The sequence below is a fragment of the Chiloscyllium punctatum genome, chromosome 2 (genome assembly GCF_047496795.1).
Source record: "Chiloscyllium punctatum isolate Juve2018m chromosome 2, sChiPun1.3, whole genome shotgun sequence".
Classification (NCBI taxonomy): Eukaryota; Metazoa; Chordata; class Chondrichthyes; order Orectolobiformes; family Hemiscylliidae; genus Chiloscyllium; species Chiloscyllium punctatum.
In genome coordinates, this window is record NC_092740.1 from 148,312,097 (window position 1) to 148,340,022 (window position 27,926).

Sequence of the window (27,926 nt, forward strand, 5' to 3'; positions counted from 1 at the left end):
CTCCCAATGACGCCAATCTACCACACATTCCTCCTTGTCACGTCCCAGTGATCCCGACCTGTGTGCTCCTCTTTGTCTCTTTGAAGTACTACAGTTACTTAGACACAAGCATCTCCAAATCACTCCAGAAGCTCGGCATCATCTGGGAGAAAGCTCACTCGATCTGCCCTCCATCCACCCACTAGTGCGCAATGCCAATAGTGGGTACCATCTCCTAGACGCCCCTGCTGCAATTTATTCGGACTCTTTTGACTGCACCTTCCATGTCCACAACCTCTACTAGCAAGAACAAGGAAATCAGGCGTGTGGGATCACCACCACTACAACTCCCCTCATGTCACGTACAACCATAATTGGGAAGCATGTTGCCATTTCTTTACATTTCAACAGCTCTGTAGGGATACCAACACAAGTGGGTCAAACCAGTAACTCACTGCCACCCTGAAAGGGAAATTAGGGATGCACAATAAACACTGACCTGGTCAGCAATATGAACATCCCATGTACGTATTATAACATTGGATCACGAGTTTCTAATGGTTGGAAGAACCATCCAAAGTTCAGTTATTTCAATATCCTCAAGGGAACATAAATACAATTTCCCCATATCATCTACAGCAAAATCAGAAATACATTCAACTGGAGTGGTTTAAATTATTTTAATATAAAAACAATTAGAAACTTTTCATAGGCATATTTAAAAAGGTCAATGACTAAAATAATTCATCAGTCTGCTTCTGGAAAGTGGTTTACTTTGTACTTTGAATAAATACAAGCTAAAGTAGTAATTACATACAAACATTAGTTGCAAATAGTAAAGCCTGTGATGCGAGGGATTACTGAATGGAAGGCCAAGGCAGAGGCTTATTTATGTCCCTTTTCTAAACTTAAAAAGAAACCAAATGCAAAGAAAGAAAATTAGCCATCCAGGAGTTTGTAAGGATTAATAAAACAAGATCTAGACCAGAATCTGAAAGGTCTGGTTGTCTGTGATTTCCAACTTTTCATATGCATAGCTTTCTATCAGATGTTTTTAAACTAAGCATTAGTTACACATCTTATGAAACACACCATTCTAAAATACAACACTAATATTCAGCTTAAAAAGTAAATTGGTTTATTTTCTATTTAGTTTTATCCTAGGGCCAGAGTAAAGATTTTCAGAGGGGATCAGAACAGTTGCTAGTTTTAAAATATCTTGTTGAATACACTTGAACAGGTTCAGAAATAGGAAAGATTCAGGAGGATATTGGCCAAATTCAGGCAAATGAGACTAGTTTAGTTTGGGAGAACTGGTCGGCATGGACGAGTTAGACAGAAGGGTCAGTTTCTGTGCTGCATGAACCTGACTCTATTGATGTCAATTAATGTACTTATGGAATGTATACTTAATGTATAATGGAATTATATAAAGTAAAATTGATGATTAGATATGAGAAGTACAGTGCATAGTTTTAAGGTGAAAGGGGAAAGATTTAATATGGAACTGGAGGCAACATTTTTACTCAGTGTATGGAACAAGCTGCCAGAGAAAATGGTAGAGGCAGGTACAATTACCACATTTAAAAGATTTCTGGATGGGTACATGAATAGGAAGGGTTTAAGAGGGATATTGGCCAAATGGGACTAGGTCAGGGTGGGATGTCTGGTCAGCATGGAGAAGTTGGACCAAAGGGTCTGTTTCTATACTGGATGACTATGAAATAATTAAATTTTTCAGTGTAGATATGCTACTGTAAATATAAAACTTGGAGTAAACTCAGGATCATTTTTCCATTTTAATCTTTGAGGAGTCACTGATCCAGGGCCCCTTTCTTTCCTGTTTCATTGAGATGTGAACTGCTGCAGTTTTATTGTAAAACTAAAATACTATTTTTCCCTAATTTAATTGGTTAATAAGCAATTGGTCAAGCCATCTCTTCAGTGTTTGGCATTATTTTCTAAATGAAAATTCCCGTTGGATGAAAAACTGCTGCCTATCCAATTTCCCTTGTGACTTTCATACAAGCTGTGATTGTAAATAGCACACCCTGTTCAGGCTTTGCTTCCTTACTGTGAGAACGGCTGTCAGACAATCTGCCATGCTCCCTCATTTTCACACACTGCTACTCCAATTGCTACCTTCTGCTCTTCTCCAAAATAAAAAGTTCCTGCCTTTCAGATGAGTGCCAACTCTCATGCCACACCATACCTGAATTTTTCTTTTTGAGAATCTTAAACTTGACAGCATCAAGTGTTCAAACAAGAGTCACAAATAACATTACCTGAACAGTGGAACCATATACTTGCAGTCCTTTATGCAATTTCATGACGTAATCAACTCACCTTCATTGCTTAGTGCACCTTCACATACAAATAATAGGGCAATGCTATTTGGTCATTCCTGGTCATAGTAGATTCTTGACCTGCCAGGACCAGGGACCACACCCTCACGTTGAAAACAAAAGGTCATTCATTCTCTGACTACGTGCATTAATATTTGCTCATATCTTCATTAAGCTGGTAACCCAAGACCTTAACAAGATCTATTTTTCTTGCTCAGATAACACTAAGTATTTACATCGGAGAAAATTAATGGATTTTTTTTAAAACCTCTGTCACTTACTCGATCTGCTGTGCTCGCATTTTACTCACAGTTGGTTGGAACCATCTGTAATGGAATATAAAAACATTGGCTCGGTGTGGAATAATTACCACTAAAGTTGTGTGTTTTGTTGAACAAATGTTTCAAAAGACTGAAAACAAAATTATTTTATTTTGGAAGTGAGGGCTCTGTCACTGAACTTAATACTTCAGGGCTGCCATTTTTGTATAAATTCACTTTGTAGATTTTCACAAGGTTGGAAGCTAAACTTTATAACAACATACTTTGATGTTCATTTCACTAATGTTTTGGTTCACAATTTGACTCCATTTGAGGTGACCATTTGTTACCTTTTAATTTGATAATAAAACAGTAATAGTGGCTGTTGGTCCAGATACACTCCAGTCTTTATGGGCATTGACTTGTGTTAAAAGATTGTTATACAGTTTTAAAATTGTGGTAACATTAGAGTATAGAACCATTCACATTTTGGATAACATCAAGCAGTTCCAGGCCAGATACAGCATCTGACACAATGTTAAATTCCCTCTCATCGGTGCCCAATGTGACTGGGCTCCAACTTTACAAGATGGCTCTCTCAATTGAATTTCTGATCAAATTCTTTTGAAATTCCTTTAAATTAAATGCATGAGTAATAACAGTCAAACTGAAGCATCTGTAGATACAGAGACCTTTGGTGTGAAATGCCAATATTTATGGTGAAACTTCAATAGCCCATAATTTGACGTCAGCCACATTCAGTAGCATGTATTTGGATGTAAGGGTTAAGCTGATGCGTTTTGACTATTTTTTGGGCATAAATCAAGCACAGCACACATCATTAAACACAGGAATTATGGCCACTGCTATATTGGTTCATTTCATAATGTACCTGGCAGGCTCCTGAAATTAGCATTGGATCAAGTTACGCTTGTAAAGTCCTGGCTTGTCTGGTTTCAGACCCTTTAAATTAAAAACCTGGAAGTTGAGAGGATTATGCCCCACAGAGGCCCAGACTAAGATTTTTATTTCCTTTGTGCCCCAGCCTCCCTACATTCTCCTCGGCCAACTCCCTGGGCTGACTGGGACCAAGATACTTGGTACACAGTCCATGCTTGCATCATAACCCCTGTCCATTATCCAGTCCCTTCTCCCCAAGTTCACACCCCAATATACAGCCCAGTTTCTCTTTGCATGGTCCAGTCACCATTTTCCCTCACCCATAGCAATCTTTGACTAACATCATCACATTCACAGAACCACTCCTACAAGCTCACTGCTAGACTGAATTACCTTTTAATCGAACACTTCAAATTGCCTTTGTACTGTGCAGCTTGATCTTGTGAATGTCTGTCAGTTTCACAGATTGAAATTCTGGAATCGTACAGCCACTTTCTCCAGTCTTTTACCTAATTTAGTTATCTCAGAAGGTTGACCTAACCAAAAAGGGGAATTGCTTTCCCTTTCCTCAAGGTTAGGGCCAACACACTCATGTACAAGTGGTTTTATAGTTAGTTACATCTTGCATCATCACACTGTTCAGGGGAAGATGCAAGGTTCTGTATTGAGCCAAGTTAGTTGTGTGTCAGATGAGGCAGCTGAAAAGGGGAATATTTTCTCAAGCAGTTTAGGGAACAAAAAAGATCTCTGTAGAAGCAAGTTAGTTAAGAGCATCATAGAAGCGAATCACAGACAAATGGGAACATTCCATGAATTAGATAACCTCCTTACTCAGAATGCTGCTTTTCCCAGGAAAGCACATCTTTTATTTGAGCAGAGTTTATAACATGGTCCCAGAATTGCAAAGTCTCGGTGTTCCTCAGGTGCAAACAATGTTCCGAAGTCTTGAAAGCCACTGCCCAGCAACCCAAAATCTCAGGAGTCAGAGACCAAAAACAAGTTGATTTCAAACATTCTGATCTACGCAGAGCAGGCAGTTCAGTGTGACTGAGTGAAAGGTTGCCAGCAACAAATACAGAAATAGAAAGAGCAGAACAGCAACAAGGGGGAAAAAATTAACAGTACAGTGGATGAAAAAAGAAAACGAGACAAACAGACAAATGCACATTAGGCTACATAATGCGTTGATGTTGTGTATTTTGGAATGTTTGTAGCTATCAATAAAAATAATTAAGCTGTCTGCAAATCTGTGACTTCACCAATGATGGTAATGTGGTAGAACAGACTTTACTCATGTAATAAACCCAGAAAAATTGCGTCTTTGATTTTGTGGAATCCAAAAGAAAACCATGCGATTGGTTTCACCAGACTACTGCTGGTACTGAAAAAGAAAACCCACCCGTGGGGTGGTTGGCATCATTTGCATCAAACCCCAGAAACTCTCAATCATTTCCTTCCTCTCCATTCAGACAGGGTGTCCAGTTTGAGAAGCGTCCCAGCAATTAATCTCAATGTGCTTTATATACCAAGTTAGTCTTCAAAACATATTGCTCAGGGGAGAGGATAAAGATTTAAAATAGAAAAGAGAGGCAATTTTTCTTTTTAAAGACAGAGAGTGGTTCACATGTGAATGATCTTCCAGAGGAAGTGGTGGATGTGGATACAGTTACAGCATTTAAAACATTTGAATAAATACATGAATAGGAAATATTTTGAATAGACATGGGCCAAATACATGCAGGTGGGACTAATTTAATTGAGGATTATGGTTGAAATGGACTTGCTGGACTGAAGGATCTGTTTCCATGCTGTATCACTATGATTCTACAACAGCCACATGGGTAATTTGTAAACTGTTGTTACTTTCTGAATAAGTTGGAGCATAAACTCACAACAAATTATTTAATTCACGTTTTATTTGAAAGGGTTTCTTAATTGTTGGAAACACAAACCATTTTCTACTGCTGTTTCAACGTTTGACCTTTACTGCTCATACATTTTCCATATGCCTAAGGTCAACTTTCATAGACAAGAAAACAATAACTCCAACAGTCCTAAAATAAAACAAACTCCTGAAGCTGCTGGAAGTAGTAAAAAAAATGTGTGGCGCTGGAAAAGCGTAGCCGATCAGGCAGCATCTGGGGAGGAGAGTCAACGTTTTGAGCATAAACTCTTCATCGGGAATTTGCTGGAGGTCAGAAAAGTTCTGATGAGTCACCTGATGCAAAAACACTATTCTGCCCAGAGGCTGCCAAACCTGCCGAGTTTCTCCTGCAATGTATGTTTTTCGTCTAACATTCCTCACATCTGTTGTCAGACTTCAAGCTTTGGATGACTGACAAAATCTTGTTCCACACATTACAATCAACATCATGCATATGTTTGGCTGACTCCATTAACATCCCCACCAGCTTCTTGCCAAGAACAAAATAGATGCTTTGCTAAACATACCATTTTTGTTTTGATTTGGGGCCATTTGAGTCCATAAACACCAAGGCTTATTCGACCTGCATCCAACTTTTGTCCCAGTCACCACTAAAATCCATATTCATACTTCCATTACTGTACCAGATCGCATTTCTCCAATAGCCTCATCACTTACTTTCTGAACATCAGTCTTCACAAATATTAGTTTATCCAAAACCAACCACATTGAATTCTAACCACCAGGGTCCACCTTTCTCTATGACCATTGATACCCAAAGTCTTCATTCACATGGCCCCAAGTGGCCTTGTCTCTTTCTTTTTGTGACCTTTAAATCTCGTCACTTGTTTGTCAAACTAATTCCTCACTCCAACATCAAACCTCAACTCAACTCCTTGCTCAGTTTTTCTATGCCTTTCTAATGCTCTTCAAAGAAAGTCATTTTGTCTGCACTTCTGACTAGCTGTCATTCTACCATTTTTACTCAGTGTTGGCATCTCCTCTTCAAGGAGGCAGCAGCTCTCGACGTGAACGAAGTTAGTCTTCATGGTAATAACTTTGATCGTACTTAACAGCCTTAAGCACCATGTCTTTCCAATCATAAATTGGGTACAATCTGGAAGACACTGATGGATCTCCAAACTAAGCCAGTGCATTGTGTGTGCAAAGTCACCCTTGAAATGATTATCTAAGGTCAAATAGCAATTCATCTCAAACTGTAAATAGGATAGGATTAAGAAAGATTTAAAACAACGCATTAAACACAACGATTAGACTTGGTCTTTCTCCTACTTTAGTAATGTGCACTTGATCTTAAACAGATAAATATTAACATTCCAAAATTCATAGCAATTGCAATATAATGTTTGCGCTCTGGTCCCTCGGCTTTTCTCGATAAATGGTAACGAGTACAACGCATATGGGTTTGTTAATTGGATGAGAGACTTTAATTACTGTAATGGTAAAGCTTCACGTAAAAATAGCATGCAACATGATTAGAAAGACCAGACATCAGAAGATACCTCTCTGTATTAAACTGACTGAGCATTTGACTGGTAAAAGGAATCCATGATTTGAGCCTGCACACAGGAGGACACAGTGTGTCATGACCCTTTGAAATCCCTACTTGCATCTATTCGCTGCCTGATCAGATAAGAATTATAGTTGAAACAAGATTGGAGTATAACGTCAAATACTACTTCCCAACTTAACTAAACTGCTCCACTGGCTGATGCCACAGATACATGTAATTACTGTATCTCTACACGAGCCAACATGCCAAAACCTACCTGATGATATATCATTACACTGCTGTAATGCTTCAATCTAAAAAAAAAGATCTTTACATCTGGGCGTTCAGACCTCTGCTTCACATGCCCAAAACTTATTTGGGAATCAAATAGTTAATTAGATTGACAATTCAACATCAATTGATTATTAATTTTTAAACCTTTGTCATCAGTGCAAATCAGGTGGTAATGGGTCACCTGACCATTGCATACTTTGACCAAGAGGCTCTTGTAGTACAGTTTTAGTGTCCCTACTCCTGGATAGAGGCGCTTGGGTTCAAGTCCCATCTTCTCCAAAGGTTTGCAATAACATCTCTGTGTAGACCCTCAGTACACAAACACCAAGTGTCACTACGTTCTGAAGTTCTACCTGCCCCCAATGTTATGAAGGATTGATCTGGCCTCATTGCCATAGAATGCTCCAACCATTTGCATCACCTGTCCCTCATGGTCAAGTTTGCAAAGAAAAACACCTTTAATCACAAATCCACCAGGAAGTGGTCAACACAAGCTATCCTCAAGATCCTGTGGGACGAGGAGAAGGTGGATCCTGTCAGATGGTTCCCTGAGCAGACTGCTAAATGTCACTCAGCAGAATGCCTCATCACCAGAACTTTCCAACAAGCACCGATACATGGTTTGGCCAATGGCTAAAAGGAGAAAGTGAGGACTGCAGATGCTGAAGAATCAGAGCTGAAAATGTGTTGTTGGAAAAGCGCAGCAGTTCAGGCAGCATCCAAGGAGCAGGAGAATCAACGTTTCAGGCATGAGCCCTTCTTCAGGAATGAGGAAAGTGTGTCCAACAGGCTAAGATAAAAGGTAGGGAGGAGGGACTTAGGGGAGGGGCGTTGGAAATGCGATAGGTGGAAGGAGGTTGAGGTGAGGGTGATAGGCCGGAGTGGGGGTGGGGGCGGAGAGGTCAGGAAGAAGATTGCAGGTTAGGAAGGCGGTGCTGAGTTCGAGGGATTTGACTGTGACAAGGTGGGGGAGGGGAAATGAGGAAACTGGAGAAATCTGAGTTCATCCCTTGTGGTTGGAGGGTTCCTAGGTGGAAGATGAGGCGCTTTTCCTCCAACCGTCGTCCAAGGACCTGCATGTCCTTGGTGGAGTGGGAGGGGGAGTTGAAGTGTTGAGCCACGGGTTGGTTGGTCCGGGTGTCCCAGTGGTGTTCTCTGGCTAAAAGGACACTACCTATGAGATCCATCATGGAAGCCTAGACACTGTCGCCTACTGCACATTGCTCGAGTAGCTGCAGAGTTTGGGTCCAAGTTACAGGTCTCTGTGCTATATGGGCTGTTCCCTAGGACACACACGGAGACAAATAAACATTGATTGCACCTGGGAGGACCATCAAATCTGTGATAGATGCTCTGTGATCTGCCAGAAACTTAGTCTTCCAGTGGAAGGAGTTGACCTCAACTGAATGTTACAGACTGATACAGTCCTGGGTCTAGGGGCACATGCTGAGTGGTACACAAAACCTTGGGACAGCTGCCATCACTGAGCAGTGGGGAAAGACCACTGTCTTTCTACCAAAGTACAATGGGAATCCAGTCAGTTACCAGATCCCATCAATGCCTCAAATACATGTAAATAGTACTTGACATAATTAAGAAATGCTGTTGGGTTTGTTGCAACTATAATGTTTGTTTGTCTTGACTTGCAAAAAATGTACAGAACAAACTTTTAGTAACAGTGTATGTGTATGCAGAATTTGGGTGTGAATAAAATATACTTCTGCAAAACAAAATCTTTGAACAAGTTGAATAGAAAAATAGGTTAAATTAAAACAATTTATATTTTGTCAAAGAGGCTCCTGTGGTGCAGTGGTAGTGTCCCTACCTCTAACCCAGCAGACCCAGGTTCAAGTCCCACTAATCCAGAGGAGTGTCAAAATGTCTATGAACAGATTAATGCAAAAATAATTTTAAAAGAATTTTAAAATAATTTTTAAAAATTATTACTACTTTGTCCAATTGACTTTTTTACAGAAACGCACATGGACCATTTATGATCTTGTTCAGGTTATGAATTGCTCTCCAAACAGGGCGGTTCAACATTTTCACATGTCCGTTAGCACGAATTACATTTAAGACTGCATCAATCACACCATCGGAACTGTAAACACCCTGAGTGGTGGTAGCCCTTGGCATTCATTATGTTCATATTCTCTTGTTAACACCAACCATGACAAAATTCAACAAAATACAGGCTATTTAGAATCAGTTAGGTATGTGGAAAGAAATAGACACAATCTATCCTGAGAAACCATGAACTGTACACAGGAGAAATTTGTTGACTTTGCAACAGGTATTTTTGGACCAGGTTTCAATGAGATCTCATAGAAGAACAAAAATGAATGCCCAGTGCAGTCATTTTGTTTTGATGCAGAAGTCGTCAAATCCTTGGAAACCAGAAATTGTACTCAGAATGCAGAATCCCTTAAATACAATGGGAAACAATTTTATGATTGTTGTAGAACATTATGCAAAAGGCTATAACACGGTGATTTTAAAAAGTCGTAAGATAGATGTGATACAAAGCCAAAATAAGAGGGGAGGGGAGGGGTAGTCTAAGAGATTAGCTGACACACTGGGACAATGCTTAGCTGCTAAGTTGTCATTAAATACAAGTGGACTTGTGATTTGGAAAAGTCATTTATGATAAATATTCAGGTTACTAAAAAAATAATTGGAATTGATTCAGAACAGTATGGAAGTCAGAACAAACAACAATACAGAGAAGTAGAAGACTTGGAAAGTGAGTCAATTCAGTTCCTGTCCCTAACTCAGTTAGCAGTTATGGAACAAGCAAAATACTTACCTCAACTTCAGCAATCCCTCTTTTGCCCTCCATCCACCACTTTGAGCTCACCTTAACACATACCAAGACTCATTTGTCCATCATCCATAACTCACAATGGTTGCCAAACCAACAATGATTTATTTCAATATTCTCATCCTTATTGTTGACCCCCTCTATGACCTCACCCCACTATCCTCCAATATCTGGCTCTTTCAATTCTGGTAATTACACTCAAGGACCAACAAAATATTGATAGCTGTGTACTTTAAAAATCCTTTCTGATCAAGTTTTTAGGCGCTAATACAACAGTCACAACTGGCTCAATATCACATTTTATTAAATAAATGCAGGATACACCTTGCAACCCTTTCACCATGTTAAAAAAGTGCATATAAAACATAATTGATACTTGGAAACATTTAATTCCCCACTCTTCTGCTGCAGAAAATCCATGGCAAATGGAGGAGAGTGTGTTCAGATAAATAATTTAAGGACCCATTTCAGTGCTATCTTTAACTTTGCCAGCATCAGTCAGAGATTTATACTGGTGGAAAAGAAATTTAGAAAGTCTTTGGGTCTATCATTTTTAGGAATTCTTATATTTCATGTAACTGGCATAATTTGGCCTCTATACATGAGTGGGACCAGTATCACAATTTCCAGTTTAAGATACGCTGCATACTCATAGGGGTCATATGCATCTTTATAAACTTCTATGAAGGATCTGCATACATTCCATTTATGTGGGCACAATTCATATGGAGGCAATGTAACTGCCCATTTATTGCATCCTGTTCCTTTCTGAAGAACACCATCATTCCATAGAAGCTATAGGGTACTTTGCAGCAAAGGTCCAGCAGTTCCAAACTCAGTCCTGGACAGTACGGAGAGACTTGGGGCAAAATCTTCTCAGGCCCTGAATAACATGGGGTCTGGTCCGAAATTGGGGCAGAATCATGTGAGAAATTGAGGAAAGGCCTTTCTTGATGTCAGGAGCAACAAGTTACATCTTTAAGTTTCGGATGTCAAGACGAGATTCGTGTTTGTGAGTGGCAAGAAGCCAGTAATTGGGATTATCACCTTCATTATTACTTAATCTCATTTCCATGATATGCACCTTCCCATTCTAACATCCCCAGAAACTATATACGGAGTATTCCCAACATGGAAGGCCCATCTCCAGACCTCCACTCTGGAAGCTGGCACCAATGTATCAGGGAATCACATGTCCATTGACAGCTGGCACATGCCAGCCTCTTATAACCATCATGACATCTCTGATCAACTCAGTACATCCCAGTACTGAGTGCAGGATGGACTACTATTGACATGTTGCCGCAACCAGAGTGTACACAGGGTCAGGAATCCAGCTCATCATTTGGAACAGGCTGCATTTCAATGCTGCTTGCTCACTCTCTCTCTCATCGTTGACTTGTTTAATACTTACCTGGTTGCTTAGAGCAGTCCTGCCTATTAGTGCTTGGTCTCCTCAGCTGACCTTTCATGGTACTTCTAACTTGCTTTGCTGCTGAGCATTATTTCAAGCCAGGCAACCTGTCATGTTGATCAGCTGTGAATAGGGAGGTAAACAGCTTACTGCACGGCAGTGCTACAATCAATCTCACACCTACAGCATGTGCCTATGCAAACACACTGCAGGTGATTCAACCAAATGGTCAAGTCTCAAAGTCAAACACAGACTGGTGCTCTCAGTCCAGGCCCAATGCAACCAGTCATCATGGAGTTTAATCCAAGAACGTGTGGGGCTTTAACAGAGAGACACTCTCCAGGGAGTCCTAGGTAATGTAGCCTGAGCAGTAGGATTCAGCAACATAGCTGGCTTCTCCCAACTGCAAGGCACAATAGCTTACACAATAGGACAGCACTGTAGCTCAGTGGTCAGCACTGCTGCCTCGCAGTACCAGGGACCAAGATTACATTCCAGTCTTATCTGGAGATTGTACATTCTCCCAGTGTCTGTGTGGATTCCCAGCAGGTTCTCCAATTTCCTCCCACAGTCGAAAGAGGTCCAGATTTAGTGGATTGGCCATGCTAAATTGCCCTGTAGTGCCTGGGACATGCAGGCTAGGTGGATTAGCCAGGGTAAATGTGGGATTACAGGGATAGGATGGGGTGGATCTGGGTTGAATGCTCTTCAGAGGGTCGGCACATTGTTGATGGGCCAAATGGCCTCTATCTGCACTGTCGGGATTCTATGATTGCACACATTGCGCTAATAGAACCAGCTGAGTTTAAGTGAAGAGAAATAAAAGATTTGAGAAATGTTTAAGTGATCGGTGAAATCCTTAACAGTTTGCACCTAGTCTGGGAGCAGCCACAATGCCTAGCCCCTGCTACTTTGGAAATCTTTCAATGATGGTTACAGTGTAACCCTGGACTGGTACAGATGTAAAGCAGCTCACTGTTCAACCAGGTCCACAGTGGAGCAGATGAACCTCGAGAAGGTGAGGTTCTATTGCTTGACCAATTGTGCAGGGTCTGACAGTACTTCAGACAGAATGCTCTGTTCTACAGAAGAAGAACAGACAAAAAGGGGATATGATGGACACTGATAAACTAGGAGAGCTGGAGCAGTCTGATAAGGATGAGAGGGAGACTTGGGGAAGAAAAACAAAAATCACCTTCTGCAAGATAGAGTGCAGCAACATCAGGTATTGCAAACCAGACAGGATTCAACTGACACCATGCTGCAGCAGGCTACAGCTGGTAGCAGTGATCACACACTGACTGCCAAAATTGTTGGGCAGACCTCTTTAAAAAGAAGTCTGCCAAAACATGGCAAGTCAGTCAGTTCAGAGGCTCTACAAACAACCACCATCATCAGGATATGACATCTACAGGGCTTGGAGTCAAGAGGTTTTGGGTGGTGGGGTGGGAAGCCTGAAGGAGGTGTGCGCTGTTTTGTTTCCTCTGTCACGCATTAACATCCATAACCAAAGTCTGATTAAGGAACCAGAACTGGATGTGGCCACCAATATTATAATTGCTAAAACCTTGCATTAAAGAGACAATACTTGCTATTTGACAGAATTTGACAGGAGTATCTTTGGCTTATATCTGCCAACATTCCACAAGTATCTTGTATTGTCTGCCACTCCATTTAGACAAAGCCTAAATAATCTGCCAGCAACTGTACTGCCAGATGAAGGGCTTATGCCCGAAATGTTGACTCTCCTGCTTCCCGGATGCTGCCTGACCTGCTGTGCTTTTCCAGCACCGCACTCTCAACACTGTGGGAGGAAACCAGAGCACACGGAGGAAACCCACACAGACACGGGGAGAACGTGCAAACTCCACACAGTCAGTCGCCCGAGGCTGGAATTGAACCCGGGTCCCTGAGGACATTGAGACAGCAGTACTAACCACTGAGCCACCATGGCACCCCAAAGGATGGTAGTACAAAGAAATACAATAGCTATCAAGTGCTCAAGATATTGGAGTGAATACTATTAAACATAGTAACGGGTTAGCAACATATTAACTGGGGTTTGGATTTCAGGCATTGAATCCTAAACACCCCTCCCAAAATTTCCTATCAATATTTAACTCAGGTTATTGTAATTGTTTGTTAATTGAACCAATTACAACCAAAGCAACTTGGACCATACATGTGATATTCTTGTCCGAAAAAAAATGGCCTTTTAAATGACACAGAAACTCGATTTGGTCAAATCATTATCTGTCATTCAACTTGAGCATAATCATTCACTACACTGACTCCATATCCATTGATAAACCTGTCTAGTAAAAGTCTATAAAGAATTTCTAATAAGAGCTTCTAATGATCTCAACTTTCAATTGTGGCATACTGTCCAGGTGTATGAGGGAGAGATTCACAATTATAGAAAATTGGAGCAGAAGCCATTCAGCCCCTTAAAAATGCACTGTTCTAGATCTTGGCTGATAAACATCAATGCCATATTCCCACATATCTTCAGATGTCATTAGTAACTAGAAATCTCTGTCTTGATGTTAATTACTAAGCTTCTACAGAACTCTGGGTAACAAATGCCAAAGGTCCTAGGGAGTGTTGCTGAACAAAGAGACCTTGGACTGCAGGTTCATAGCTCCTCGAAAGTGGAGTCACAGGTAGATAGGATAGTGAAGATGATGTTTGGTATGCTTTCCTTTATTGGTCAGGGTATTGAGTACAGGAGTTGGGAGGTCATGTTGCGGCTGTACAGGACATTGGTTAGGCCACCGTTGGAATATTATGTGCAATTCTGGTCTCCTTCCTATCGGAAAGATGTTGTGAAACTTGAAAGGGTTCAGAAAAGATTTGAGGATGTTGCCGGAGTTGGAGGGTTTGAGCTATAGGGAGAGGCTGAACAGGCTGGGGCTGTTTTCCCCAAAGCGTCGGAGGCTGAGGGGTGACTTTATGGAGGTTTACAAACTGATGAGGGGCATGGATAGGATAAATAGTCAGTCTTTTCCCTGGGGTTGGGGTGTCCAGAACTAGAGGGCATAGGTTTAAGGTGAGGGGAAAGATATAAAAGAGACCTAAGGGGCAAGCTTTTCATGCAGAGGGTGGTACGTATATGGAAGGAGTTGCCAGAGGATGTGGTGGAGGCTGGTACAATTGCAACATTTAAGAGGCATTTTGATGGGTATATGAATAGGAAGGGTTTGGAGGGATATGAGCCGGGTGCTGTCAGGTGGGACTAGATTGGGTTGGGATATCTGGTCGGCATGGACAGGTTGGACCGAAGGGTCTGTTTCCATGCTGTACATCTTTATGACTCACCATTCTCAATGAAATTACTTCTCATTTCATTTCTAAAGGTTGGCTTTCTAGTCTGCTCCAGACTTCAGCCACAGAACACATCCCCCCCCTCCCCGCCCCGCCCCGCTTATTTCTTTCAGAACTTCATTACGTTTCTAGGAAATCACCTCTCATTCTGATCTCCTCTTCCAAAGACAGTGCCACTATCCCAGCATTCATATGGCTGCTCTGGTTCAATTTCTTGTCATAAGTAAACCCAAATATGGTGATGGTGGTGGATTGAGTAATGATGCTGCCATTTAATGCGGAAGGGAAGATGGTTAGATTCTCAGATTGTCCTGCCTGACGCAACATGCCTTTTGAAATTTACTCAATGGTCTGTTATCATTGCCACCCCAACACAACCCATTTCCAAGTGATGCGTTCTAGGCCATACCGTGCAGTTAAAATTATTCCTTAGATCGCCTCTTTCTTTACCTATTACTTTACCAGTAAAAAAAAAAGTGTTTTTCCACTACATCCTCTCAATTCCCTCAACTTTTAAAACCCCTTAAATCTCCCCTTAATCTGAGCGCCAAGGCTCCAGTCTCTCCAAATCACAGAAGCTCACCTGCTCTGCACAAGGTTGATGATCTATTTCGTCAACAATGGTGCCCATAAATGAATAATACTCTAGCTGAGACTTAAGTAGTGATTTATAAAGCCTTATATAGCTGCCTGGACTTTGGATAAAGCCAGCGTATGAATGATTAAAGTGACTCACAAAGCTGCTTGTATCTCGGTGCTAGAGTGTCCAGGAGTGGGAAGCAACAATCAGAAGCATTAAAACAAAAACGCACATTTACAGAGAAAAAAACAGCACTTCCGAAGCTTTGGGACTCACCACTACAAAACACCTCTAGCTTTGGATTGAATCGGGACCCAGAAACCATTGCTGGAAGTTACATTTTTCTTCAAACTTACCAATGTAGGAATACAGCAACATTGAAATATTTCAATCTGGGGACACGATGTTTCATTTCCTCCCCCAGATAAAAGGAGGTCCGACAGAAGCTAAATTCAGTTTTATCAATTGTTTTACTTGAAGTTGAGATTTTCAGTAATACAACCACAATTTTCAGTGAGGACTTATTGTCTGTGTTGGGTTGTGGTACAGTGACTCAGTGTACAAGGAGCCAGAATTGCGACAGGTTTCCCACTGAACATACCTGCTGCAGACAGAACTCTTTCAAAAAAAAAATCAACAAACAAGTGCTTGCAGGTCAATATCAATTTTATTGAATGGTGGAGCAAGCTCAAGGGGTGGAACGGCCTCATCCTGATCCTAACTCTTAAGTTTATCTGCTACATAAACAAAAATGCAAGTGAACTTGGAAATTTCCACCTTGCCCCCACTGCTTTATGACAAGGGCATTTGCACGAAAGCAATTTGGCCACTATGGGTTCATGCAACAGCCTGTAAAATATGGTCACATTAATAAAACAATTTATTTTCCCAAGCAGATAGCAGGGTATGTGCTGAGCAAAAGTATTTTAAAAGGCCACCAGAGGTGTCAGTTAAGATTCACAATGCAACACATGATAATGATACCTGAAGGAAGGAGATAGCTGTAAATGGAAAAAAAAATGGTATTGACTAAGATTTATATTTACTGAGCAACTTACCAAAATCTGAGCCATTTATTACAGCTGGAGGACAGTACACAAATTCAATGGAATTGTTAGTTTTCAATACAAAATCTCAAGCAGGCACATGGGTTTTAGTGGAGAATTCTGTATGTGAATGTGAAAAATTGAAGCAGTTTTCATTACAATGAAGTTCCTTTATTATATTCAGTGCACTTTAGTCAAATGCACTGACAGTAGCTATTTCTGCCTAAATTACTTGAGCAAAAGCACTAAATGGCAATGCTGAAATGAATAATGCAAGTGGATGGTAAATGGATTTTCTTTTGGTCAATACAAGTGCCAGCTCATTTTAAGACATGGCAGCCTTGATTTGTGGGGAAACCTGACTTTATAGAAGCGGCTAAAGATCCTTAAAAAAACCTTGTTCCCCACTCCTCCTTCCCTTTCCATCCCCAATAAAAAGCAAATGGCAAGAAACAAGAATGTAGACCTCGAATGGTCTGTTATCAGATACTTAACAAGGTTAAAGGTGCAGAAATTAATTACTTTTTAAAATTTGAATTTCAACATTGGCCATACACAGTGGTTCAGTCAGACATTAGAGACAGGATAATGCTTCAAGCATGATCCTCTTTCTGAAGTTCAGCCTCCTGCTGCATGTGACAAATAAGATAAATCCCAGGGCTAAAATGGTTTGGAAATAGCTGTAATTAAAAAAAAAAGGAAAATTGCAAGTCTTGGAAATATGAAGTTAGAAAACTGCAAAAATCAAACAAATCACATCAAGCAACATCTGTGGGGAGAGGAGTACATTTAATATTTAATATGCAGGATCTTTGAATTCCTCAATCATCTTATAGTTAGAACAAGTTAACTATTTGTCTCTTCACAGCTGCTGTCCTTGAGTGATTTTTTTAAAACATCATATTGTTTAATTTGGCAATGCGAACCTACTTCTATCCACAAGAAGTTCAGGCCTTGATTGTGCACACAGGAAAAGTATCTCCGACATATCAAGTTTCAAGCTTATTTTTTTTAAGCACACCTTTGGTCTTGCAGTTTAGTGTGCACTAAGCTCTGTATGTGCCCATCTTTACAATGTGGTCAGCAAGTTGTTCTCTATTGCAGCACCCTGCAAACTGAAAATTATAATCCAGACATTTACAATTTTCATTCTAATAATTTAACCAGTATGTTGCTAACCTAACAGTGAAGAGAAAGTTTAGTCATTAATAGTCACCTCTGACAAAGCAAAACAGGACTTTTCCAGTCAAACAGAAACTTGCAAAATAAAAAAAGAATTCATGCTGCTTTTATTAGTTTTAACTGTACATAAATAACAAGTGAGCAAAATCAAACTGGTAATCTTGAAATTCATGAAACCTATCCCATTTGTGCCTTAGGGCATAAATCACTAGAACCAATAACAAGAATTTCTACTTAACATTTGATATTGTTAGATCATCAAGAACATCCTCAAAACCCTCAGGAGAACACTTTAGTAGTTCCGCACAACCCGAACAATTGTACATACACGATATTTGAATTTGGTTCATATTAAATTCTCAAATAATGCACAGTTTTTATTGCTTGGATATTTAAAAGCACAACAAAAACTTGATCCAGTCAAATCAGATCAGAAATATTTCGATGTTCAGTTTCACTGATGTGTGATCAGTCAACAGGAAGTCTTCTAAACATACAAACACAGCCAACAGTGCCTCATCAGTTCATTGCCCTTGGGAGAGCTATTAATTTCCAAATCCATTCTCCCAACTGATTTAGTCTTTGCGTCTGACCTTGCCCACCAGCATAGTTCACACTGATGTCAAAACCAACTCATACTGCAACTTCTACAATGCCAGCCTATCACAGCTCAACACTTAACACTGCACCAGCATCTAACCAATGTAAGAAAGATGCATTAAATAATATCACTGCACAAGCTATGGTATATTTCCCAAGAGATTCAAGGTGCGATCTTCTCCAAACAAAAAAAAAAATCAGTAAATGCTGCGATGTCCAAAAGTTGATGCTTTTTGCCTGGTCATGTGTATGCCTCATCATCCTGAGTTTCTAAATGCTGGCTGCATCACTGTGGGATGTATTACACTGATAATAGTACAGAAGTTCAAATTCAGGTAGAAAAAGATTATGCTGACGCACCCTTTTACATTGTGAGGGGCCCAACTCTATGGCTGCAGTCAGCAGTGTCCTTTTATTAGCAAACTGTGAACTGAGGCATTTTATAACAGGAATTCATTCATTGGAAGTGTGGGGAAACTTCAGTGTTTCACAGCCATAATGACATGTGGCAATGTATGGACTCACTTACGCAATTGTCCAGGCTGTCAATCTCAACCACATCATCATAGCAAGCGGGGGGAAAGTACTTCCATTCAAAATTCTTCTGCATTTAAAAACACGTCACTATGACAAAATGTGACAACGTCTGGAGAAGTGTGGGATCAGAAGATGGCAGAAATAGTAACCCTTACCAAGAAAAATTAGAGTATTTATTGAAGAATAACTCAATGGAAATATTGACATCATGCATCCTGCGCATCTCATTGCTAGTTTTTTTCAACAAATATTCGTATATAAATTGTTTAACCTGGTCAGCTGTCACTCCATGGATGCTTTGCAATTTAAAAAACTGTTAGTATATACAAATGCATCTTGATAAATGTATAACTCTTTCAAAACATGCTATTCATGTGTATTCTTTAAAAAAAAGAAATAGAAACTTGAAAGTACTGTTCCTTTTCGTGAAATTACTGTTTATTAATAGAAAACCTAAATAAAAGCCTCAAAAGAAATCAGAACATTTTGGCAAATCAAAGTTAGGATCAAGTATCCTCTCTTCAGACACCATACACCAGATTAGAATAAAGTTTCCTCTAATCTGTTCTAACAATGTGCCTGATGCACAGTGTTTGCTAGAAACTGTTTAGGCTCTTCTTCACTCACTGTGGTGTCTCTAACATTTTCCCCCCAATAATGACTTTACATATCGTGGTCACCAAGATGTCAACTGGAGCCACGTCCTCCACTTTACATAATTTAAAAAGGTAGCTTGATTCTCAAAAGCAACAGGCATCTATTCGGATGGAGAAGACCATTTGGCTAAACCATAATGACAGCCAATTGACATGTGCTTCTATTTTTAAAAAAACCTTCATAGAAATTGTACCCAACTATTCACAGCTCAGCTCAATATTTGGAGCCCCTGCCAAGTATCTACAATACCTGACTAAATTTGCAGCAAATCCCCAAGATTTAACAGGAAGCAGCAGCAAGTGAGAACTGCAGATGCTGGAGATCGGAGTCCAGAGTGTGGTGCTGGAAAAGCACAGCAGGTCAGGCAGCATCCGAGGAGCAGGAGAATCTAATGTTTCCGGCACAACCTCTTCATCAGCAATGAGCAGGTATTCCTGATGAAGAGCTTACACCCGAAACATCAATTTTCCTGCTCTTCGGATGCTGCTTGACCTACTGGGCTTTCCCAGCACCACACACTTGGCCCATAACATAACAGTCTGATATTTAAAAAAGTTTATAGTTATGCTCATTTTTTGTATAATTAAAAGCAAAACAAGAACAAAATTCCAAAATTAGGAATTGAGTTTACAGCTAGGCAAATAGTTATGGTATCTGAGATAAACCATGTTTAATAAAATTCATAAGATGATTTCATCAATTCAATGATGTAAAAATATATTCAGCATTGACACATTGACATATACCCCTGCCAACACAAATGACTCATCTGTGGTGTAAAACTTGCTCTTCATTTTTAACAACTCTGAAAGTCTGGTCTTGTTTTCAAATTCCAAACTAGTCAATACAGACAAGACAATTCTGGCTATTAATTGTAAAATTAAACCACACGTACCTTTTCATCACATTCTGTTGCTGTTGCCTCCACCACTTTGTTCCTGGTTAATTTCTTTTTGACCCATCGTTCCAGCACAACGTTGAACTTCATGAAGACCACATAGGTTCCATAGGCTGACAACAAAATTACACTCTCCCACCAAACGATGGTATTACTCCGGAAGAAAAGTATAAGCAAAATCAGGTCAACAATATAAAAGGACACATCTCGGAACAGTGGCCACCAGGTGAGGCGCAAGATTTGTTTAGAGAATAGAGCGCACATCCCAATGACAAAGAGGATGTTGAAGACGGCAGAGCCCACTATCGTCCCAATCCCAACATTGCTGCGAGATATGAAAACTCCTATCAAAGACGTGAAGAGTTCTGGGGCTGACCCACCAGCAGCCATGAAAGTTGCCCCTGCCACATCATCGGATATTTGCAGTTTATCAGTAATAATTGTCAATGAGGGTACAAAAAATTCATCACATACTATAGCTAAGGCTACGAACATATAAATCATGCCTAGGACATGTAGTATCACGAGTCCTTTCCTTCTCTGGGCCAGCGAAATGATATCGTGGGGATAGTCCCCACTTTGGGTTCCATTATTGAAAGATGTCATGGGCGCCCGCACTTGGTACTTCAAAGCAAAGTCGGATTTGGGGGTGAGGTTCTGAAGCTTGGAGAATCTCGGTTTCTCCTCGAAACCCAGCAGAGTTCTGCGTTTGAGCGGGGGGCTTCCGGGCTTGGCTGGCGTGCAGGCGAAGGCACTGAAGAGGAGAGAGAAAGAGCAGAGGGCCAGCACGCCCAGGGAGAAGGCCAGGATCCGCGGCAGTCTGAGCTTCCTCATCAGCTGCTGCTTGTGCCTGTGGAACGCCCTCCCGGCGCTGAGCCTGCAACATCCAGCCGGCTCAAGCAGCGGACTCTTCGACTCCATGGCAACCTTTAGTCTTCACCGAATCGAAATCGCCTTCTGTTGAAACTTGATTGATGGGAAGAGTGTCTTCATGCACCAATTGTCTTCATGGCGGTGGCGAGGGAATTGTTCAAACCACAAGACGGAAGGTGAACCTTGGACCTTCTGCTGGCGGGACTGATGTGAGAACTCCTCTCTCCTGCGGGAACAAGGTGAGACTGGATTTTAAAAGAGGCTCCTTAACACAGGCCGAGATAGAAGATTAATAAAGCAGCTCTTGTTCAAATCATAGGAATTAGGAGCGGGAGTAGGCAATTCAGCCCTTCGAGGTAAAAAACAAATGACTGCAGATGCTGGAAACCAGATTCTGGGATTAGTGGTGCTGGAAGAGCACAGCAGATCGGGCTTCGAAATCGAAGCTCCTTGGATGCTGCCTGAACTGCTGTGCTCTTCCAGCACCACTAATCCAGAATTCATCCCTTCGACCCACTCTACCATCTAACATGATCACTGCTGATCTTACCCTAGTCTCAGCTCCACTCTCCTGCCTCCTCCCCCCCCCCCCCCCTTTTCATCAGAAACCTATCGACTTCTTTCCTGAAACTGCCCCTTTAATTCTGCCTCCACTGTACTCTGGGGCAGTGAGTTCCACCCAGACTCCCAACCCTCAGGGACAGGTGAAGGAGCTGCCCCAGGAAGTGGAGGAGGCTGGTGCAATTAGACCATTTAAAAGGCACCTCGGTGGGTACATGAGTAGGAAAGGCTGAGAGGGACATGGGCCAAGTGCTGGCAAGTGGGACGAGATTAGGTTAGCATCGGGTCCGCATGGATGAGTTGGACCGAAGGGTCTGTTTCCGTGCTGTCCATGCCTATGACTGGACAGGTAGTTCCTCATCTCAGTTTCGAACCTACCCCCTCTCACTATGACCTCTTGTAGGAGACGGTCTCCAAGAGGAACATCTATCCAACATCTGCCTTATCAATCCCCTTAAGCATTGCACATATACCTGTCGCCTATATACAGTACACGCACATCTCTATACATAAATATACCTCTACATATCTACCTACACAGATATATCGCATAAACAGATATAGGAGAAAGCGAGCGCTGCAGATGCTTGAGATCAGAGTCGAGAGTGTGGTGCTGGAAAAGCGCAGCAGGTCAGGCAACATCAAAGGAGCAGGAGAATCGATGTTTCGGGCATAAGCCCTTCATCAAAAAGGGCTCCTGATGAAAAGTTCATGATTGAAACGTCGATTCTCCTGCTCCTCGGACGTTGCCTGACTTACTGTACTTTTCTAGCACCACACTCTCTACACATAGATACATCTACCTACATACACATATGCACATAGATATATCTATCGACATACTTATATACCCACAGTAGTTGATTTTTTTTTAAAAAGCATTACATTGAATTAAACGATATAAACATTTACTGCAGTCAAACATGGAAAGGATGTCTCCATTCTACATTACCAGGAGCGAGAAGGACAGCGGTCAGTTTGGGTAATGGTCCGGGAAAGGTGAGCCTCTCTAGAGAGCGTGTCTTGAGCCGTATTCAACTGAAAAGGAAGGCGCTGGAACTGGAAAGGAAAATAAAACCAGCCAAGGTTTTGGCCTTTAATCCGAGTCCAGTGACCCCTCCCTGCTGGTAAATGCAGCCCGAGGAGGCTGGCCGAGATCAGAGCGCCTTTGAAGATCTGGATTATAGATCGGCTGACGCCGAACACCTGAAGGCAAGGTTTGGAGGAGGAGGAGATGGATAAGGTGGCGACTGAAGACAGGGCAGCCTCCAAATGCAAGTTGTTATCTCTGGAGGGAAAGCCGCAGAGTATCATGTAAAGTCCGAAAGCCACTGAAAAAACAACGCTGACCCCATCGCTGCCAACAGCACCAGCTCAGCGAATAAACACACGCAAGTTCAACCATTCGCTTCGCGATCAGTTCAAATTTGTTTCGAACTGCTGGTAGTCTCCAGTTACGTCACGTTATAAGGAAAGCTTCTTGCCCTTTTGTCTTTGAAGGAAGATCAGAAAGGCAGAGGGGAGGGAGGGGATAGAATCCAACTGGGAACATAGGAAATACTGCGCTGGTTCACTGCGGGACAATGATTCAAGGAACTGTTTAGTACCTGATCAGAGCTGACTCCGCAGCCTGAAGCGAACTGGATGTCATTGTTAGCCCAGACAGTAAGGTAAAATGACCCTGACATAGCGGACTGCCTTTCATTACAACAGCACAGGGAATGTTCCGTTTCCTAATGGTGAAAGGTATAGGGCGCTACACTCATTTGCTGCCGTACTCAAACACATTCAAATTCAGCTTTGAACAACTCAAAGGCTGATATCAGCAGGGACACTGTAGGTTTGATCCTTTTAAAAATGCACCAAAATTCTACTGTGTACCAGTGTAACAGAGGGCCAGCGAGCGGAAATAATCTCTACATTGCGCTGTAATTTCAAACAAAATGATAGAAGACACAAAACCACGCCGGGGACGAGTGTTTTGCTTGTATTTTCATTCCAGATAGATGCATTTGTAGATACTTATAACCTGAAGATAAAAGAAAAATCTTACCGTGATGTTCAGCAGCAGGCGAGAGTTGGAGTGTGGATTGCTGTCCTCTGGCTTGTCTTGTATTGCTGCTGCTGCTGCCACCAATGTTCAGCCATCAGGAGGAGCTGCGAGGGAACTGTCTACAAACAGCACTCACACATACTCTCTCTCTCTCTCTCTCACACACACACACACAGAGTCAGTCTTTAGCAACAGCACATCCCCATTTCTCTGGAGACACACAGCGCCATCTCATCTCTCCACAAGCCACTTGGGGGGGGGGGGGGAATAACACGTGAACCCATCTGGAAAACGATCAATATCAGTCAGCATTCTGGGATGGAACCGGTCAAAAAAAAAAGCATTGGTTGGGCAAAGACGTTTATGGAACCAAAGCCAACGGGGAATTAATCTTTGTCTGGGAGCAGTAGGCACGGTTACCAACGCGGTATATTTGAATACACAAAGCACGTTTGGAGAATTGTGTCTTTGACAGTATGATTTCAAGTGGAAGGGGGCGAAAAAGGGGACATTAGTTGGATTGGGAGTGAGCTACAAGGTTCCGCCTCAGAGCAATGAGCTTTTTCCCTTAGAATCGCTCCCCGGCAGCAGGAAGATGTCAATGCGTCAAACAGCAGCTGCTTCTCTCTCTCTCTCTCTCTCTCACACACACACACACAGGATTATTAGCATAGACTCCTCAGTCGGTTTTTGATCGACCTGGTACGTTGCAAATCATGTTTGAGCGATTTAATGAAAGCAAACGGATTTAAACGCTCCATGTAGCAGATGCTGAGCGAGAACCAGTGTGGGAAAGTTCGCATTTCATGTTCTTGCATTTTGCGCATTCCCACAGTGTTTACAGACTCCTGAGCAGTATGTAGGCAAGATTGGACGTGCTGGGACTGTTTTTTTTTATTTGCTGACTGGACCGCATTAGCTGTGATTAGCGATTCTGCAGTGACTGAAAATGCTGCTGGTTTAGAATGAAATGCAAGGCAGCTTGTTGGGAGAATAGATAATTGTTCATTTGAATGTGGGATGAGCTGGTCATGAGACTCATCACGATGGGTCTTTGCACAGCTGTCCAGGAGCTCGATCCGAGTTTTGTATTTTTGTTGCTGTTAGCATTTTGTCGGTTGGTGTTTGGCATTGGACGGGAAGGCAGTGCAATCAGTGTTCGCGAAACTGCACAGAAATAACATCGTACAGAAGTTACTTGTAAACCAATTGGCGATACGAAGGATGTCACTGAATTTCTCACAGAATTCAGGACACTTTTAAACTCCACTCTCAAAGATTAATATTAGTGCCTTCATATATTAGGGGTGAAATACTTTTTTGTATGTTTTAACAAGTCTGTTGAATCTGCAATTCTTTCAAATTGTTGACAGTTAAAGGTTTCAGAGAGAAACAATTCACTCCTGTTACAGATTTTGTCTAAACATGGTTGCAGCAATTGTTTGTAAAGTATTCCAGATAAAGTATAATATTTTCAATGAAGAATCATATTCTGTGAGTATAAAGATAACTTCCCCTTTACTTTTTTTTTAAAAAGAAGAATCTCCATCTAATCCACAAGAAGGCTGTTCAACCATGGAAAACACGCTCTGAAGGCTTTCATAGATCTCCAGGTTAAAACATTTGCAAACTCTGCATGATTCCATAATGATTAAGCATCTTCAATGTGTAAATGGGAATACTGAAGAAATTATTCTCTCTTGATAGCTTTTTAAAATTCATAGAAGAACATAGAACAGTACCGGCCCTTCAACTCTTACTATTAAGCCAGCCTTTTATCCTACTCTAAGATGAGACTAACCTACATACCCTTTATTTTACTATCATCCATGTGCCTATCCAAGAATTGCTCAAAAGGCCCTAATGTCTCTGACTCTACTACCACTGCTGGCAGTGCTTTCCACACACCCACCATTCTCTGCCAAAGAACCTACCTCTGACATCTCCCCGAAACCTTCCTCCAATCACCTTAAAGTTATGCCCCCTTGTGATAGCCATTTCTGGATTAGAGGTGCTAGAAAAGCACAGCAGTTCAGGCAACATCCGAGGAGCAATAAAATCGACGTTTCAGGCAAAAGCCCTTAATCATTTTGGCCCTGGGGGAAAAAAGTCTCTGACTACTCACTCTATCTATACCTGTTATTATCTTGTACACCTCTGTTAAGTCGCCTCTCACCCTTCTTTGCTCCAATGAGAGAACCCTAGCTCCCTCAACCTTTCTCCATAAGACATGCCCACTAGTCCAGGCAGCATCCTGGTAAATCTCCTCTGCACCCTCTCTAAAGCTTCCACATCCTTCCTATAATGAGGCGACCAGAACTGAACACAATATTCCAAGTGTGGTCTAACCAGGACCATATGGAGCTGCGGCATAATCTTGCGGCTCTTAAACTCAATTCCCCTTGCTCATGAAAGCCAACGTACTATACACCTTCTTAACAACCCTATCAACTTGGATGGCAACTTCGAGGGATCTAAGGACATGGTCCCTAAAGATGCCTCTGTTTCTCTACAATGCTAAGATTTCTGCCTTTAACCCTGTATTCTGCATTCAAATTCACCCTTCCAAAGTGAATCACTTCAGACTTTTCCAGGTTGGATGCCATCGGTCACTTCTCAGCCCAGCTCTGCATTCTGTCAATGTTCCGTTGCAACCTACAACAGCCCTCCCCATTATCCACCACTCCAGCAACCTGTGTGTCATCAGCAAACTTACTAACCCACCCTTCCACTTGCTCATCCAAGTCATTTATGAAAATCACAAAACAGCAGGAGTCCCAGAACAGATCCCTGCAGAATAACACTGGTCACCAAGCTCCAGGCTGAATACTTTTCATCTACTACCACCCTCTATCTTCAATTGGCTAGCCAATTCTACATCCAGACAGCCAAATTTCCTTGCCTCCTTATTTTCTCAATAAGCCTACCATGGGGAACCTTACCAAATGCCTTGCTAAAAATCCATGTACACCACATCTTCTTCAACGTGTTTTGTCACATCCTCAAAGAATTCAAAAAGGCTTGTGAGGCATGACTTGCCCCTCACAAAGCCATACTAACTATCTCAAATCAAACAATGATTTTCCAAGGAATCATAAATCCCGTCTCTTAGAATCCTCTCCAATAATTCATCCACCACAGATGTAAGACTGACTGTCAGTAATTCCCAATATTATCCCTATTCCCTTTTTTGAACAAGGGAAAAATATTTGCCACATTCCAATCATCTGGCACCACTCAGGTGGACAGTGAGGATGCAAAGATCATCACCAAAAGCGCAGCAATCTTTTACATTAGGTATATCCCATCTGGCTCAGGGGACTTATCTATCCTTATGTTTTTTCAAAATTTGCAGCACACTGTCCTTCTTAACATTAACCTGTTTGAGCATATCAGCCTGTTTCACACTGTCCTCCCAAATGACAAGGTCCCTCTCAGTAGCAAAAGCTGAAGCAAAGTATTCAATAAGGACCTCCCCTACTCCTCTGACTCCAGGCACAAGTTGCCTCCACTATCCACCAACCGCCCTACCCTCATTCTGGACTTCCTCTTGTTCCTCACATAAGTGTAGAATGCCTTCACTCACAGGATGACAGTGTCACTGACTAGGCAGCATTTGTTGCCCAGAGGGCAGTTAAGAGTCAAAGATAGTGAGTCACATATTGTCCAGGGCAAAGATGGCAATTTCCTTCCCCTAAATCGCATTAATGATCCAAATGGGTTTTTCCAACAATCAACAATGGATTCATGGTCATGTTTAGACTCTTAATTCCAGATTTTCTTTGTAATGAATTCAAATCTTATCTGATGTAGTGGAATTTGAACCAGGTACCTAGAACATTATCTGAGTCTCTGGATTAATAGTCCAGCTAAAATACCATCAGGCCATCACCTCTCTGGACCTCTGAACAAGAATTTCAAATATACACACTGTATTCAGTGATCAGAGATGGACTAAATTTGGAAACATTATGACTGCTAGATATTTTCTAATCAACCTCTTCAACCATGTATGTGGCATGCCTCTGGAGTAGGTGGGAATTGAGCCCATGTCTCTTGACCCAGAGGTTGGGAACACTATTGCTGCTCCACGTAATCCCCCCAAACCACAAATTCTGAGTTCTGCCCAACATCCCAAAATATGAATCAAAGGGTATCAATACAG

The 27,926-nt window shown here is 41.6% G+C and overlaps 1 protein-coding gene across 4 annotated transcripts in view; it reads right to left on the reverse strand.

The window, feature by feature from the left end:
* Nucleotides 1-24,437, reverse strand: part of slc24a2 (solute carrier family 24 member 2) — a 295,161-nt gene extending 270,724 nt beyond the window's left edge. The window contains exons 1-2 of one of the 4 annotated variants that reach the window (XM_072590169.1): nucleotides 23,762-24,437; nucleotides 20,272-21,373 (exon numbers count right to left, since the gene is read on the reverse strand). In XM_072590169.1, coding sequence (XP_072446270.1) covers nucleotides 20,272-21,195 — 924 coding nt within the window. In that variant the 5' untranslated portion in view covers nucleotides 21,196-21,373; nucleotides 23,762-24,437. Of the gene's footprint in view, nucleotides 1-20,271; nucleotides 21,374-22,660; nucleotides 23,171-23,761 lie in introns of those variants that run through there. The other 3 variants (XM_072590181.1, XM_072590188.1, XM_072590175.1) reach the window with 3 other exon arrangements.
* Between the last annotated feature and the right edge of the window lie 3,489 nt (nucleotides 24,438-27,926).